The sequence below is a fragment of the Muscardinus avellanarius genome, assembly GCF_963383645.1.
Source record: "Muscardinus avellanarius genome assembly, chromosome: 8".
In the NCBI taxonomy this organism is placed as follows: domain Eukaryota; kingdom Metazoa; phylum Chordata; class Mammalia; order Rodentia; family Gliridae; genus Muscardinus; species Muscardinus avellanarius.
In genome coordinates, this window is record NC_137794.1 from 88,421,182 (window position 1) to 88,437,305 (window position 16,124).

The 16,124-nt window shown below is 43.6% G+C and overlaps 1 protein-coding gene across 8 annotated transcripts in view; it reads left to right on the forward strand.

The window, feature by feature from the left end:
• Nucleotides 1-13,914: 13,914 nt before the first annotated feature.
• MYB (MYB proto-oncogene, transcription factor) overlaps nt 13,915-16,124 on the forward strand; it is a gene marked incomplete at both ends in the record, with an annotated part of 37,985 nt that continues 35,775 nt past the window's right edge. For all 8 annotated transcript variants that reach the window (XM_080700295.1, XM_080700298.1, XM_080700301.1 and 5 more), the window contains one exon: nt 13,915-13,937. In XM_080700295.1, coding sequence (XP_080556421.1) covers nt 13,915-13,937 — 23 coding nt within the window. The remainder of the gene's footprint in view (nt 13,938-16,124) is intronic.

The window sequence follows — 16,124 nt, forward strand, 5'->3', positions numbered from 1 at the left end:
TCTATCTGATGTCTTACCTGATTGCATTATAATCAAGGACAACCTAGGGTCTCTTCCACAGAACTGTAGGCGCCTTGCCTGGTGATCACTACAGGCTGGTCTTACCCGTAGAGCACCGTAGAGCAGGGACTTGCGCTTTCATCTCTGTCTTGCCACCTCCAGGCAACTGCCCATCATGCAGTAAACCCTCACTGAATGTTTTTTGGCTTCCAAAAAAGTGATAAAATGCTCCATTTGTGTGGATATTGCAAACATAGCGCTATGCCAACTATGAGTCTTCAAAGTTCTTTTCTAAATCTTAGAAGAAAAAAAGACATTTTTTTAATATAGCACTGAGACTATAAATTTTCTAAGTCACAATGCTAGTACCACCTTACATTCTTTTTGGAACAAATGGAGCATAGAGAGAGTATACAAATGCATAAATATGCTAAATCCTTCTTTTTTTATTTTTGGGAAGCTGAATTCAGCATTGTTTACTTCTGATCATTTGAGTATTTGTTGTTAACTTCCTTATTTTATGAACACCAAATCATGTATTTCATAAAAGAGAAGTTTTTATTTACATGAAACTTGATCATAATACTACTAAAGCCCAGTTGTTTCCTTTTGCCAACTAACTCCTATGGTTCCAGGCCTAACTCAAAACCAGACTTAATAATGATCACCATTCTTAGAGGATCATATATTTCTTCCTTGGGAAATTATCCAGAACAGATCTTTATTAAATGAAAAAAATGTGGAGTTACTCTTTATTCTATTTGTTCAAATGAGTTAACCATCTTATGGACCTGAAATTCTATAATCCTTCTCAAAATTAAATTATCAGTTCACTTATTTAAAATTATCATAAATGGATTACTTTATTCTATTACTGAATAGAAATCTAATAATCTATTTTTTCCTATTGTAAAGTTTCTAGGAAAGCCCAAATACTTTGGGACCAAAGATCTGGGTTCAAATTCTGACTCTGAACTTCAAAAGTTGTGCAAATTTGCATAAATACTTAAACTCTTAGCTGTTCTCTTTCTTTCTTGGTCAAATGGATTCATTTGGTCTACCAGGCAAGCATTCTTGAAGGATTAGCTTTAGTCCAGAATGACTGGCATATAGCAAATGCTTAATAAATGGTAACTTTATTCTAGTGTTTTGTTCTTTTAAACCATATTTATGTTCTTTAATAACCTACTTACAGTTGACAAAACTTTGTGATTTATATTATCCAGTTGATCTTCTCTTTGGCTCTGTATGGTCATGTATAGATTAGGTACCATCTCTGTTATACAGATAAAGAAAATATACTCATATGCTAAGTGTCTTGCTGAGAATTACACTTCTTATTCAGGAATGGTTGAACTCCATCAGATACGTATTTCTTGCCCTTGTGCTATCCTGCCTTCTGTCAGTGACTCATTCGGCATGTTCATCCACTTAAGGGAAAATGTCAACTTTTTGAGTAAAATTTTAACGTCGAATTTGCATTTGAACAAGAACCTACTGGGAGAAATTTCCTTGTTTTCAACATTTAGAGATTCTACAATCTAATTTGTAAGAAAATTATGTGGTTAGCCGGGCGTGGTGGCGCACGCCTGTAATCCCCGCGCTTGGGAGGCGGAGACAGGAGGATCGCGCAGGTTCGAAGTCAGCCGCGCTGGCTTAAGAGACCCTGTTTCCAAATAAAAATATAAAAAATAGGTCTGGATAAAATATAAAAAAAGTACCACCAAAAAAAAAAAAGAAAAGAAAATTATGTGGTTGAGTATGGATAGCTTGAAGAAAGCTTGTTGATAAGAATGTAATCTTGAAGAATTCAAGGTTCCAGAACTATAGTGTCAAATATAGTAGCCCTAACTGCACATGGCCAATTGAGCTATTAAACTGTAACTGTGTGGCTGAGAAGTTGAATTTTAAAGTTATTTTCATTTATTCAATAGTAATTTCATCATTGTTAATTTTTTTATTTTTTATTTATTTATATTTTTTTGGTGGTACTGGGGTTCCTAAAAGCCCTTCTACCTCCGGGCTACACTCCCAGACTTTTTATTTGGAAACACGGTCTCCTAAGCCAGCATGCGCGGCTGGCTTCGAACCTGCACGATCCTCCTGTCTCTGCCTCCCAAGTGCAGGGATTACAAGCATGCGCCACCATGCCCAGCAATATCATTGTTTTATTATTATTATTATTATTATTATTATTATTATTATTATAGCAGTACCAGGGATGGAACCCAGTGTTATTGTATCATCGAGCTACACTCCCAGCCTATTTTTTAGTCTTTTTTATATCTGACACAGCATCTCACTGAGTTGCCAAAAGCCTTGCTAAGTAGTTGAGGCCATCCGCGAACCATGATCCTCCAGCCTCCACTTCCTGAATGCTGGGATTACAAGCCTGCACCACCAAACCCGGCTATCATGGTTAATTATTAACCTAATAACTATTGTTTATTTATACTTAATTTAATATTAAATCTAAAATCTGACACTTGATCCACTTACTGGAAAACTTTTATGTATGGTTCAAAACAACTCTACTTTTTTGACTGTACATTTTATAAATTCTAAATGCAAGTCAAGTATCTCTGATGAAAATTTAGCATGTGAGTTGAGATGTGCCATAAGTATAATATACACACCAGATTTCAAATACTAAAAATACAAAATATCTTAATAATTTTTTATGATTTTGCACAATGAAATAATATTTTATATATGAGTATAAATAAAATATATTATTATAATTAAAATTGTCTACTTTTTATTCTTTCAAACTGTGACCACAATAAGTTTTTGTTGTTGTTGTTGTTGTTTTTGGTTTTGGTTTTTTTTGTGGGTCTGAGGATGGAACCCAGGGGCATTCTACCTCCGAGCTACAGCCCCTGCCCTATTTTTTATTCTTTATTTTGAAACCGGGTCTCACTGAGTTGTGGAGGGCCTCACTAAGTAGCTGAGGCTGTCCGCAAACCACGATCCTCTGGTCTCAGCCTCCCGAATGCTGGGATTACAAGCGTGCGCCACCACGCTTGGCTCACAATAAGTTTTTACAGCAGATATATGGCTCAAATTAAATTTATTTTGGCAGCATCATTCTATAGAGAAATCTAATTATCTATGTAACTAGAAAAAATGACAGATAACATCACTTTTCATTTTACTGGCCAATTTTAATTTTTGACTGGCCTGAGCCAGATTCTTCATTACTATGGTCTTTCAGAGGTACTATTTTTCTCTGAGACAGCCAGACAGAACATAAGAATGTACAGGGTTTTTTTTGGGGGGGGGCGGGGGGATAAGAGCAGATAGATAGGCAAAAGCCTAAAAAATCCTGAAGTTGATATAACAAATTAAAAGCTAGGTTTTATTAACTCAATGCCTCCAAGATTTATGGAACATGTATGAAGTGCAAATGGCTTGTTACACAAAGGTCACTGGAATCCCACATCGGGGCTTCTAAGGTGCTTATACTGAAGGGCAGTATTTCTCAAGGTGTGGTCCATAAACCATCACGTTAGCATCCTCTGATTCTGCCTGTTTAATGATGCATATTCCTGGATCCCAGCTGGCATTGAATTAGACTTCTGGACATCAGGAATCTGCATGCTAAATGGTAATTCTTACACCACTGAAATATAGGATCCACTGTTTTTGTCTCATGAGGTGAGAAAGAGTTGTCAAAGAAACACTGGGCGCTGTGCAAGTACCCTGCCAGAGGCAGGAAGGCCTTCAGGGTATGCCCTGGAAGAACCCTTGAGCAGCAGGCCTCCCAACTGAGGCTAGAATGATGAGCAGGACTTAGTCACTAAAGAAGGATGAGCAGAGAGTGGTAAGCAGAGGATCGGAATGAGGAAGATACCTGGGTACACTTCCTGGTGGTGAACATGGTGAAACCATGAGCCCTGGACTGTTACCAGCATACGTGTGATGCAAGGTCATGAAGAACACTGGATGGACTGCCAAGGATTTAAAGATCTTTAATCTTTAAGGCAGATTGGTTTGTAATGTGAAGGGGACATTGGTGGAGCTTGAAAACAGTTTTCAGAGACCCTGACAATCTGCTTAAGAGCCACTGCTACAAGCAGGGTTTTAAGTAAAAGGAATGGTATGGCCAGGACCATATTAGGGTATATTTTTTCTGTCTGACAAGTGTGATGAGAATGATCTTGAGAGGGATGCCTAGCATCCGGGAGTTAATAAGTATCTGAACTGAAGTCGTTGATAGGAGAGATTAAAGAAAAAAGAGAAGGGACGCTATTGGATAAAGTTTAAAGAAGTAAGGTTGAGGTGAGGACAATTTAGGGTGATTTCAAGTTCTTGGCTTGATTATGACTGAAAGGGTAGTAATGGCATTCAAACTTGCTTTCCTCTGGTCTCAGCTCCCCAGTGCTGGGATTACAAATGCATGCCGCCACACTTGGCTGCATTGTTCTTTAATGTTCCATGAGAACATCACTAAGTTCCTAGATTTTGCCAGAGGTGGTGGCACACACTTAAAATCCCAGCATTAGTGAGGTCAGACTGGAGATATCACGGTTTGCTGACAGCCACAGCTACTCAGTGAAGCCCTCCGCAACTTAGTGAGACCCTGTCTCCAAATAAAGACTAAAAGCTGGGCGTGGTGGCGCACACTTGTAATCCTGCACTTGGGAGGCGGAGACAGGAGGATCATGCAGGTTGGAAGCCAGCCATGCTGGCTTACTGAGACCCTGTTTCCAAATAAAAAAATATAAAATAGGCCTGGGAGTGTAGCCTGGAGGTAGAAGGGTTTCCAGAAACCCAGTACCACCAAATAAATAAATAAATAAAATACCACCAAAAATAAATAAATAAATAAGTAAATACTCAAAAATAGGGCAGGAAGTATAGCTCAGAGGTCGAATGCCGCTGGGTCCTATCCCCAGACCCGCAAAAAAAAAAAAAAAAAGTCCCTGTATTTTAAACAAAAGAAAATTAAAACACACACATTAAAAAAAAAAAAACACACAAAGGGTTTTCAGAGGAAAAAACTGTATATAATCATATAATCCAGACTAAAATATAAATTAAAATGTTTGCAACATATCAAAAGCCTATTGTACCCCATAAATACACCTGATTATTACTTGTCAGTTATCAACCAATTTGAAATTTTATATGAGAATTTTGGTCTACCTGACATCTTTCAAACAAAATGTTTTCTTTCCATGGTAAAAGTGCTCTGTCAGGCTCTCATATAAAATGGCATCAGCTGGGGCTCTCCAAGCTCCCTGCAGAGCTAATGCTTAGAACCTTGTCAATATTTAATACAAAGTATTATCTACACTTCTGTACAGTTTCTTTAGAGGCTGTTTTCTTTACAAAAAGTAAAATGTTTTTTAACACAAATATTTAAACTGTTTAGATAATTCTGGAAACCAACATCTATCATAATCTGTTTTTATTTATTTCTTACTACAATTACTTTTACTGAAAAAGCAAATCTATGTAAGTAATCTCTACAGATAGCACAACTTTGCAGTAATGGTTTTACATGTTCACAAACTCTTTATGTTTGTAGAAACAAGTTTAAACACCAAAACTGGTAAAGGTATACTTTATCTTAGCAGTGTGAACATTTAAAAATATGTAGTCTGCTTGATGTGGAAGGCCAAAGAGAAATAATAACTGCTTTAAAGCCAGGCCCCTTTTCTTGTTCTGTTTGAGTTAAAAAACATCATTTTCTCAGATTGGATGGTCAGGGTTTTGTTGTTGTTTGTGTTTTTAAGGAGAAAAATTAAGACAGGCATACTACTGATTAGAAAGAAGCCAGTTGTTTAAAAAAATTTTATTGGTGCATTATAGTCACACATCTTAATGGAGTGCACACATCACTCATTTAGCCCTTCTTCAATTCCCACCTCGTTCACTCCTCCCTCCCTCCTTCTCCTATTTGGCTTAGTGATTGAAAGATCCTGGTTCTTACTGAATGTTTTTCACAAACACTAAGAAATGTTTTCATAGTTGCTGGAATCAAGCATTCATTCATTCATTGATTTTATGATTAATCTTAAAATGAATGGCCCTGAGGTAAAAGAACTTACCGTAAGGTAAATTCAATATTATATGAAGATATGTTAAAGTAAATAAATGGAGATAAATAAGCCATGATAGGAAAGGAGGGGAAGAAATAAGACTCAAAAAAACAATATGTAAAAAAAAATCTTCCGAAGTCACATTGTCAAAAGGATAGAATTTATACAAATTTTAGAAATAAAGCCTTATTATTAAGATCAAAATTATATTGTAATTTATATGCTTAATCAGCCTTTTACCTAAGGACAGAATTAAATCCATGTGAGGATAAGGCACAGATGTGAAAAATTGATGGACAGATAGGCAGCAAAGGAAGACAATTGGGCCACATGCTCAAGAAGGGGCAAAGAAGGCAGGCATTGGCAAAATACCTAGGAGGGAGAGGTGAGTCTGGGGATGCATTGGAAAAAAGATTGAGCTTCAGCAGGGCCTGAAGGATGAAGAGCCCTTACATAAGTGGGAGGAGGAAGGAAGGCATTTCAGGTCGGCGCATGGTGCAAGCAAAGGCTGAGATTGCCGATGGTGCTCTAGGGAGGAAACAGAGCAAAGAGAGGGTGGTAGGAGTTAAAGTTGGAAGGTAAGTTGATTGTGGGCAAAATGGCTTTCAGCTAGTGTCCCCAGCTGAGTTTTGCACATTGTCTACAGCCAAACCCTTTCTGATTGGTCGGTGAATGAGCCATGCCAGCTATTAAATACTATCACCCCTGGGGGTAAGGTTGTGTAGGCACAGAGGCCAGAGCAAGCTCAAGACTGGGAATGCCAAGTTAAAGAGTTCAGATCTTATCTTGTCACCATTAGGGAGCCAGTTATAGGTCTTCACACAGATGAGTAAACTGCCAAGAGTGATTATAATGCGGTTCATCGAGTAGTGGGCTGTCGGATGGATGGATGGGGGAGAACGAGGCCATGGGGTGGGAAATTAATTGGGGGTTTATTATGATAGTTCAGGGTGAAATAATGATAACCTAGAAGAAGACAGTGACAATAAGATGGAAAGAGTAGAACATGGAAGCACATGCCTGTAATCTCAGCACTGAGGAACCTGAGACAGGAGAATCACAGGTTCAAAACCAGTCTCAGCAACTTAGTGAGATTCTGAGCAAGTGAGATTCTTAGTGAGATTCTGAAACCTAGCAAGACTGTGTTTCAAAACAAAAAATTAAAAGAGTTGGTGTTGCTTGAAGGCAAAATGCCCCTGGATTTGGCTCACAGTATAAAAAAAATAAAAGTAAATGGAAAGAGGCCCTGTGTGCACAAGAATGATCTAGTAGAAGAACCAATTTTTCTTTTCATGGACCTATACTTAGTACAGAGGCTAATGCTGAGTTAACAGTCTGATTTGCCCTTCTGGAGATCTCTGCGATTCTGTGTTATCAGGTTCTGTTATTGTGGGAAGATACTATAGATGAGCAAATAAGGCAACCCAACTGAGGGGATGGGAGAGGGAAGAGGGGCATTATCTAATGTTCATGATATACATTAACAAACAAATTAAAGTCAATCATTAAACCAGACATAAGAAGGAGGGAGAAGGAAGAAATTGGGCTGGAATTGGGTAAGGGCTAATTGGGTGATGCATGCATGTATGCCTCTACCATCCTGTACTCCATTAAGGTATATAACTACAATGCACCAATAAAAATAAAAAAAAACCAACTCTGTGTGTGTGTGGTGTGTATGTATTTGCAGTACTGGGGATTGAACCACTGAGCTACACCTCCACCCATTTTTATTTTTTATTTTACCACAGCGTCTTGCTAAGTTGCCCAGGTTGGCCCCAAGTCTCCAATCCTCCTGCATCAGATGTTTTCCCCCTGAGTAGGTAGGATTAAAGGAGTTTACCACCATCTTTATCAATGATGAGGAACTATGGAAACATTTTTCAGGTATACAAAGATAAGTGGGGATGTAGGTATTTGGGAAAACCAGAATGTTGAAGGCTAGGAATACCTTTAAGCATCTTGACTGCATCCTCCATAGTTGGAAGGTTTGGAATATAAGACTCAAAGAAATTGTCTTCTGCCCAGAGATTTGATAAATCTGACTTAGACATCTTGTCATTTTCTTATTCTAATAAGTCCCTAAATGTTATACATACTTTTTGTTATTGTTATTTCTATTTGCATTTATTCTATTAATAATAGCTTGCATTTTTTTGAAAGCTGCTATTTTACATTTAAAACATGTATGTGGGAAGTATAAACAAGGAGGATGCATTAACTAAAACTGTTTGTGAGGAGAGATGAGAGAGAAATTATTCTGTAAACTGGTTTTGAGGGCTTTCCCCAAAGCTTTGAAAAATGGTACTGTCACTTGGCAAAAAGCAATTCCAGAAACAGATTTTCCAAAGAAGAAAGAGGTAAGGCCTTCATCTTCTGCAGCAACATTTTTCAAACTATGGCTCACCACCCAGGAAAAGGGGAGAAAAAACTTATGGCTCCCATCCAGAACACATATAAAATGAATAGAATAGGATAAGATAGGATAAAAATGGAATAGAATGTGTTAGAATGCATAGTACTAAGGAACGAACATTGTTTTGAGAACTTTTTTTTTTAATCGTGTGTGTGTGTGAACACAGATATGCTTGTTATTGTGAGCTGTATTAAAAAATGTTTGAAGGCCACTTTCCAATAAATATTTTTTCTCAAAGTAAATGAAAGCTTTTCAAAATCAGTTGACAAAATATGGACTTCTATTAGAGGAAGAAGCAAAACTTTCTTTACTCCCCATTGGGTATCTCTACCTAGCATTCAGTTCTCAGTCTCAGATTCATCTTTCAACCTCTTATACAGCCTCTCCTCTTTCCTCTCCTCTCCTCTCCTCTCCTCTCTGCTCTGCTCCTCTCTTCTTCTCTTGGTTCCTTCTTTCTTTCTTCTTCCCCAGTACTGGGGATTGTATTGAGGGCCTCATTAATGTGAGCTACATCTCAAGTAGCTGGAATTACAGGTGTGTGCCACTGAGTTCGGCCCTCAGTCATCTATTTATATACATGCGCATTAGCAAATCTATGCTAGGGCACAATTACTGCCCTCATGCAAATAGAATGAAATATAGTCTGTATTTGTAGAATTTGCCACATTCTGTGGTATAACTACTCCAACCATAGTCAATTTCAAGCCGCTAATATGAATTCACCAAATGTAAAATTGGAAAGAGATGTGCAATAAAATATATTATACAGAATTTCTACTATAGAGATATAATAAACAACCTCAAATACACAGATAATAGGAAAATGTAGTCAAATAGGAAGGAATGAGTATTTATTATCTTCTAAAATATAATGGAAATGGTGATTATATATATAATTTCCTTTTTTAAATAGCTGTTTCTAACAACTGACTCACAACATTTAGCCGAAGTGCACTTCCATCTAGCCCAAGCTCTCTCAAAGCCTCTAATCCCACACTCTGCCACCTGCTGAAGAACCCAATGTGGATCTCTTCCATAGGAAACCACAAACTTAGCATACTGAAATCTAAAACACTTTCCTCTTTGAATCTCCTAGAGCACACTTCTCTTCCTCCCTTGACTTCCCCATTTCTATTAATGGTGCTTCCAATACCCATCCAATGAGTGGCTGAGGCTTGCAGACTCCGCCTTATCCATCATCGCCAGACCTGTCCTCTCCTTTCCATGTTACTCATTGGGTCACTACCCTGGTCCAGACCAAGGAACTGTGCACACACACACACACACACACACACACACATACATACACACACACAGCCTTCAAGGCTGTCCTTGTCCTATGCGGACTGGACAGTTCCATGTCCCTTACTTTTGGAATATACCCTGCGTTTCCTGATGGTATGCTTTTTGCTCACGGTTTGCCTTTCTTCTGGAATGTCCTTCCCTCTTCTTGGAGGAACACATACCTTTCACTTGAGACTCAGTTCAAATGGCAATAAAAAGATGTGGGTTGGTTGTCATAGGAATATATAAGTTGATGAGAGTCTAGAGAGGGGAAACAAACAAGTTCCAAATCCAGAAATTGTTTAAAGAAACAAAATTATTTGGTCACCTTCTCTTACAGAGGCTCATACTGCAGTAAGATACGACTCACCCCATTGTTACTACTAAAAGGTTTACTGGGAGCCAACATGAGGTTTGCCTCAAACCTATGGATCTCAATTATACATGCTGCAGCTGCTCTTCATTAGCTGAAATGATGAAGAATTGTCGGTACTTTAACCATTTGGTGTTTACTATAATTGTTCCCCTTGTAATGCCCTGAGCTAAAATGGTTGAGGTGGGGGGTGGGTGGGAAAGGTGGGCGGCAGAGACAGGCAGCCCCTGAACCCTGGGCTCTCACCACCATTGATCATACCCATTTATCTTTGAGATGCTGACTGCCATTATTAAAAGCCCGCCACCAGCTCAAGATTTCTCAGCAGCCAGAAGTAAAGAGGCTGAAATTAGTTCATGTTTTGTATACCTTTCTTCCTTCAGCCCCTCCCCAGTGTTCAGAGTAAAATAAAATGCTTCTAGTGCTTGCCCTTTTTTTCTTTCTTTTCTTTTCTTTTTTTTTTTTTTCTGATCTGGGATTCAGCCCAGGGGCATTTGACCTCCAAGCTATACCCCCTGCCCTATTTTTTATTCTTTATTTTGAAACAGGGTCTCACTAAGTTGTGGAGGGCCTCACTGAGTAGCTGAGGCTGTCTGCAAACCGAGATCCTCTAGTCTCAACCTCCCGAATGCTGGGATTACAAGCGTGCGCGCCACCACACCCGGCTGCGCTTGCCGTTTTTCAGAATTATAATGATGAAAAGCCATTGATCAGGTGGTTCCTTTCCTTAGAGTTTCAGATATGAGGCTGACGTTTAGCAGCAAAGGAAGAAGGAACAGGCTGCTACAGTTCTGTGGTCACTGGTACCAGTTTTTGCATGGAGTGAAATGACTTTTGAGTTATGAGGAGCCTGAATCCTCAGTCCAGGAGAGGTGAAAGAGACAAAGGGAAAAGGAGTAGAGGAAGAAAGCTGGCAAAGGTTATATCAAATGGCCGAGGTTATCAACAAGTGGTCTGGTGATTTTTTTTTTTCCCCAGCAACACCGAGTTCTTGTTAAAATACAGATTCTTGGGCCCTGCCTCAGACCTACTCAACCATAATCACTGGGGAGACAGCCCGGGCTGTGCATTTTTCATGGGTACAACAGTGATTCTAATACATGCTGAAGATGGAGGATCACTGTGCTATGCTTGGCCAACTGTGGCCTGCAGGCTAAGTACATACAGCCTTTGAGGAAGAAAAAGAACAGGAAAAAAAAAGGAAAATGGCTTTTACATTATTAAAGGGTTGTGAGAAGACAACAGACAAGAAAAAAATAGATTATGCAATAAACCTACAAAGCCTAAAACATGTACTATCCAGCCCTTTACACACTCCTGTCTGGTGCATCACAAATGAAAGGCTGTACCTAAACTTAGCTCCATCCCAGATTAAATAACTGATTACCAGATTCTTTAAAATAAAAAAAGGTGCGAGAGTGATAAAATATGTACAATTGTGATCTAAAAATGCATTTGTAATATCAATGGAGGGAGAAAATATATAAATACAGTTTCAATAAGCATTCTGTAGTTTCTTTGAAAACATATTTTCATCCATACAAGAATTCTGATAACTCCATTTTATTTTATCTTCCATATACTTATCAGGTGACAAAATATCACAAATTAGCCCAATAAAACTAGTACATGTATATTCTTGATTGTACTATCCATGTCTGCACATAATTATTGTCATACATATAAAAATGTCAAATTATATACCAAAAATGTCTGGGAAATGACAATATTATGAATTCTCAAAACAACCCACATGAAAATAATGCACAGAGGGAATAAAATAAAATTTGATATCTTTCTACTTAAAAGGAGTTTAAGAATCAGGAAGTAGTTTTACCTCCTAGGAACTGTAGGCAAGAGGCTATGAACTCAATTTTGGAAGGGTTCAGACACTTACACTGTGTCCAAGAATCTCAGCCATTGGGAATCATGACATTAAATTCATAAAGTAATCCCAAGGCCAGAATGCAGTTTCTTTAGGGGCAATTTCCAGATTTTGTTATCAATATTTTAAAATTTAGTCTATTTTTGATATGAAAAAGAAACTTCATTATAGAATATAGAAACAAATATTGGCCTTCAAGTATGTTTGCTTGCAAGTGACTTGCCTTTTGGAATTGTGAACTCAGACACCTTAAGATAATTTTCTCTAAGTGTTATTTATTTTTCCTAAAGAAGAAAAAAATGTTAAAATCTGAAGAGCAACTAACATTTTTATAAAGATTTAAACTACGTAACAGATTTTAAGAAACAAAGTTTCAAACACTAGAGTCTTAAAACCTAGCATGCTTCACCATTTAATAAAATGACTCATTTTAGTAAGAACATGCTTTTTTAGTAAGAAAAATGCTTTCAGAGCTAAGTTTGAACTGCTGGGGCACATGGGACACCCACAAACCCAGTCAGCAGAAGTCTCAAACTCCTAAAAGATTAAAGGAAAAATAAATTAGTGTGCAGAGAATGAAAAAAAAAATCCCCAATGGTACTAATCTATAAACGGAAGTAAAACTAAAACTCCCCTAAAATCCCCCAATCGTCAATCCTTATAAACTCAGCACTTCTCTCTACGTCTTCAGGAGCCCCTCGCTAAAGGAACACGAAAGCGTTTGTCTACTTGTTAGCTGGCAAAGCAGAGCCCTCAAATTACACTAATCATGGACACCGACTTCGGTAATGACAAAGTGTTTAACTTTTAAAACCATGCCTTCAATCGTGGGGTTTCCTGAGTTCTGCGAGGAGTGTGTGTGTGTGGGGGGGGGGGGGTGCTGTTTGGAACCCAGAGGATTTTTTTTTTTTTTTTTTGCAGGTGTGCGATCCGGGGCGTGCGCACTTTGCAGGGGGCAGAGGTGCGAGCCCGGGACTGGGCGGGGTGGGTGGGGTCGGGCGTGTCCCGGGGTGAAAGAGAAGGGCTTGTGACCTAGCACGGCGGCGCGTGGGCTGCGAGATCCGGGAGGGGAGTGCCAGCTGCGCCAGCCGGGCCCTGCAGTGGCCGCAGGCCCGATCGTATCCAAGCGTCCCTTTTCACTAACAAATACATTAAAGATGTCGTTTTTTAAAAAATTTTAAAGGATCTGTCCATACATCCTGGGTGAGGGGGAGGGACTCAGAGCTTTTATCAACACCCCCATCCTCCGATCCCCAGCAAGCTGAGTTTGAAACCCTGCCCCAAACCCAGTCCCCAGCACAGGAGGCCCCCCACCCCTGGCCGCCCCGGAGGGTGCGCGGCGAGCTCGGCCCCCGCGCCGGGAGCACGCCCAGTGAGCCGGGCGGCCGCGGGGCAGCGCTGCCCGGGAGGGGAGCTGGCCTGGGCGGCGCTCGGGCGGCCGGGGAGCGGGCTTTGCGCAGGAAAGGGCGCCGGGGCTGCCGGGCCGCCCCTCCGGGCTCGCCGCCCGCGCGCCTCCCGGCCTCGGGCGCGCCAGGCTCGGCGGCGGCGCGGGAGCCCGGGGAGCGGCGGCCGGCGGCTGCAGCCAGGGCGACCGCGGAGGCGGCGGCAGGGCGCGTGCGCACTGCAGGGGCGCCAGATTTGGCGGGAGGGGGAGTGTCCAAAGCTCTTTGTTTGATGGCATCTCTGTTTACAGAGTTTACACTTTAATATCAACCTGTTTCCTCCTCCTCCTTCTCCTCCTCCTCCCTCTCCTCCTCCTCCTCCTCCTCTTTCTCCGGAGAAACTTCGCCCCGGCGGTGCGGAGCGCCGCTGCGCAGCCGGGGAAAGACGCAGGCGAGGCGGCGGGCGGCGGGAGGCGGCAGCCGGTGCGCACCCCGGGCTCTCGGCGGAGCCCCGCGCCCGCCGCGCCATGGCCCGGAGACCCCGGCACAGGTAACGGGGCGCGGGGCGGGGGCCGAGGGCGGGGGCGCGCGGCGCCCGGGAGCAGGTGGGAATGGGTCCCCAGGTCTCCTGCGGGGCTGTCAGACCCTGCCGGGAGCCCGAGCCCCGCGTCGGCCGCTGGAGACACGGATGAATGGAAGAGTCTCCGCGGGAAATGTTTGGGGACGTGGGAAGGGCGCCCCGCGTTTCACTTGGCAAGTTGCACGGGGATTCGTTTCTCCTCTGGGGGGGTTGGGGAGCAGAACGTTCCAGCCGGGGGCAGAGCGCTGCCCAGCAGCTCGGGCGAGCCCACCAGGTGCCTGGCTTGACGCAGCGGGTGTCCGGGAGGGAGGCTCAGCCTAATTGCGGGGTGCATTGAGATATGTTTGGATTTGGAAACGCAGAGCATATGGCAGATACAGGAAAATGCCGGATTGTTTAGTAGCTGCAGGTAGTTTATTTAAATTTCATTCATTCTTTATGGAGGCCCAGAAGAGTGTCAGCTGACAGGCGGCTGGAAAGATTTCGGGCGGCGAGAAGGGTTTGCAAATTGTTTTAAGCTGCAGTTTGGAAGGTCCGAATCCTTATCCCGTCGGGGAGGCTGTTATTTCTACTGCAAGCGTTGCCCGCGCACCCACACGCGCCCGCGTCGCACATGTCACCGAGCTTGGGCAGGCCGGCCGGGATGATGGGTGAAATCCCCTGCCTTGCATTTTGGCCTCGCGGGTAGCCAGAGGAAGAGGTGGAGGAGGAGAAGGGAAATACTCGTCGGAACTGTCAAATTGCTGGCGACCCACTGTCCCCTGGCCCCCGGATTTCCCGGGCTCAGCCCCCCGAGGGTCCCCGCGAGCGGCGGCTGCGGGGGCTGGCTCGGTGGCGGTGGCGGTCGCCCTGGGCGGGAAGGGACGGAGGCCCCAGGCACCCCAGGTGGCTGCTGCGCAACCGGGACGCAGTCCCCGCGGGGTCCCCTGGGCGAGAGGTCCCCGCGCGGCGCGCACACGTGGACGCGGCTGAGGTCGCTGCTCCTCCCCGCGCCCTGCTCCAGCTGCCAGGGGCCGCTCGGCCTCCGGCTGGGCGACCGGACGGACCCTCGCCAAGAGGGTTTGGGCAAAAGTCCCTGGAGGCCAAGCACCTCTGGCCGGCTTTTCCTAGGGTTGTTTGGTTTCCGCATACTTTTTTTTCTTTGGGGCTGGTGGGCACCGGTCCCCTGCGGCGCTGGGAAGTTGCACCGCGCGTGGGCGCGAGCCCTGCAGCACCCGCAGGCCGGCCGGGCCTGGGGCTTCGCGGGTGCAGGGCTGGGCGGCCGAGCAGGGCGGGGGAAGGGGCGTCCAGGAGACCTTGGCCCTGCGCCTCTCCTCGCTCGGCCTCGCCGGGTGGGGATCTGTCCCTGGAGAGTTTTCACTTTTCGCCTTTGGGACTTCACCCCAGAGCACTGGGGTCGCGGGTTTTGTCGAGAGATGCAATCTGCAGCTGGAGGAGCGCGTGCAGCGAAGGTGCGGGGAGGGGGCGCGGCCCCGGCTGCGAGCCCCGAGATCTGGGCTGCCCCCGCGGGGCGGGGCTCGCAGGTAGCCCGGAGGGGAGGCGGCGGGGAGGGGCGGGAGCCTTGAACCTGGCTCAGGGGGAAGAGAAACCCGGCTGCGGGCTCCGAGCCGTTTCTTGCAAGGCTAGCGTCAACTCGGCTGGGATTATTAACCAGGTCAGCGAAATGAGTCTGAACCCCTTTTCTAGAATTACAAGAGGCCGCAAGGCACTTCCTCTCGCTCCCCTCCCTCTTCCCAGCCCTCAGCACCTCGTTGCTTTTTCGTTTCTGTGCAGGGCTTGTTTCCTTGACAGAATGTCATATTCATAGTCGTACTGTGGTAACCACACCGGGTCTAGCAGGTGGAGGAGCCTGGTGCAGCAAGTCTGAAATCAGCCTTTGACAGTCCTTTGACTGTTGGGTCTGAGATCTTGTCAGAGCAGATAAAGGAAAAGTTAATTCAGGTCCTTAGTAGAAATTAATCATGCTACCTGCCGAGGCGACCAGGACAATGCAGAGCTAGGCAATCGCTTATGCACAGCTCACAGGGGAGCCCCGGTGCTAAGCCTGCTGAGAGAAAGCAACCCTGAACTGGCCCCGCTGCCCGCATGGTCCTTTATAGGCCACGCTGGCTTTGGTTTTGCACTTCTCTGCCTCTGTGCTTAACTTTTAAGAGGCAC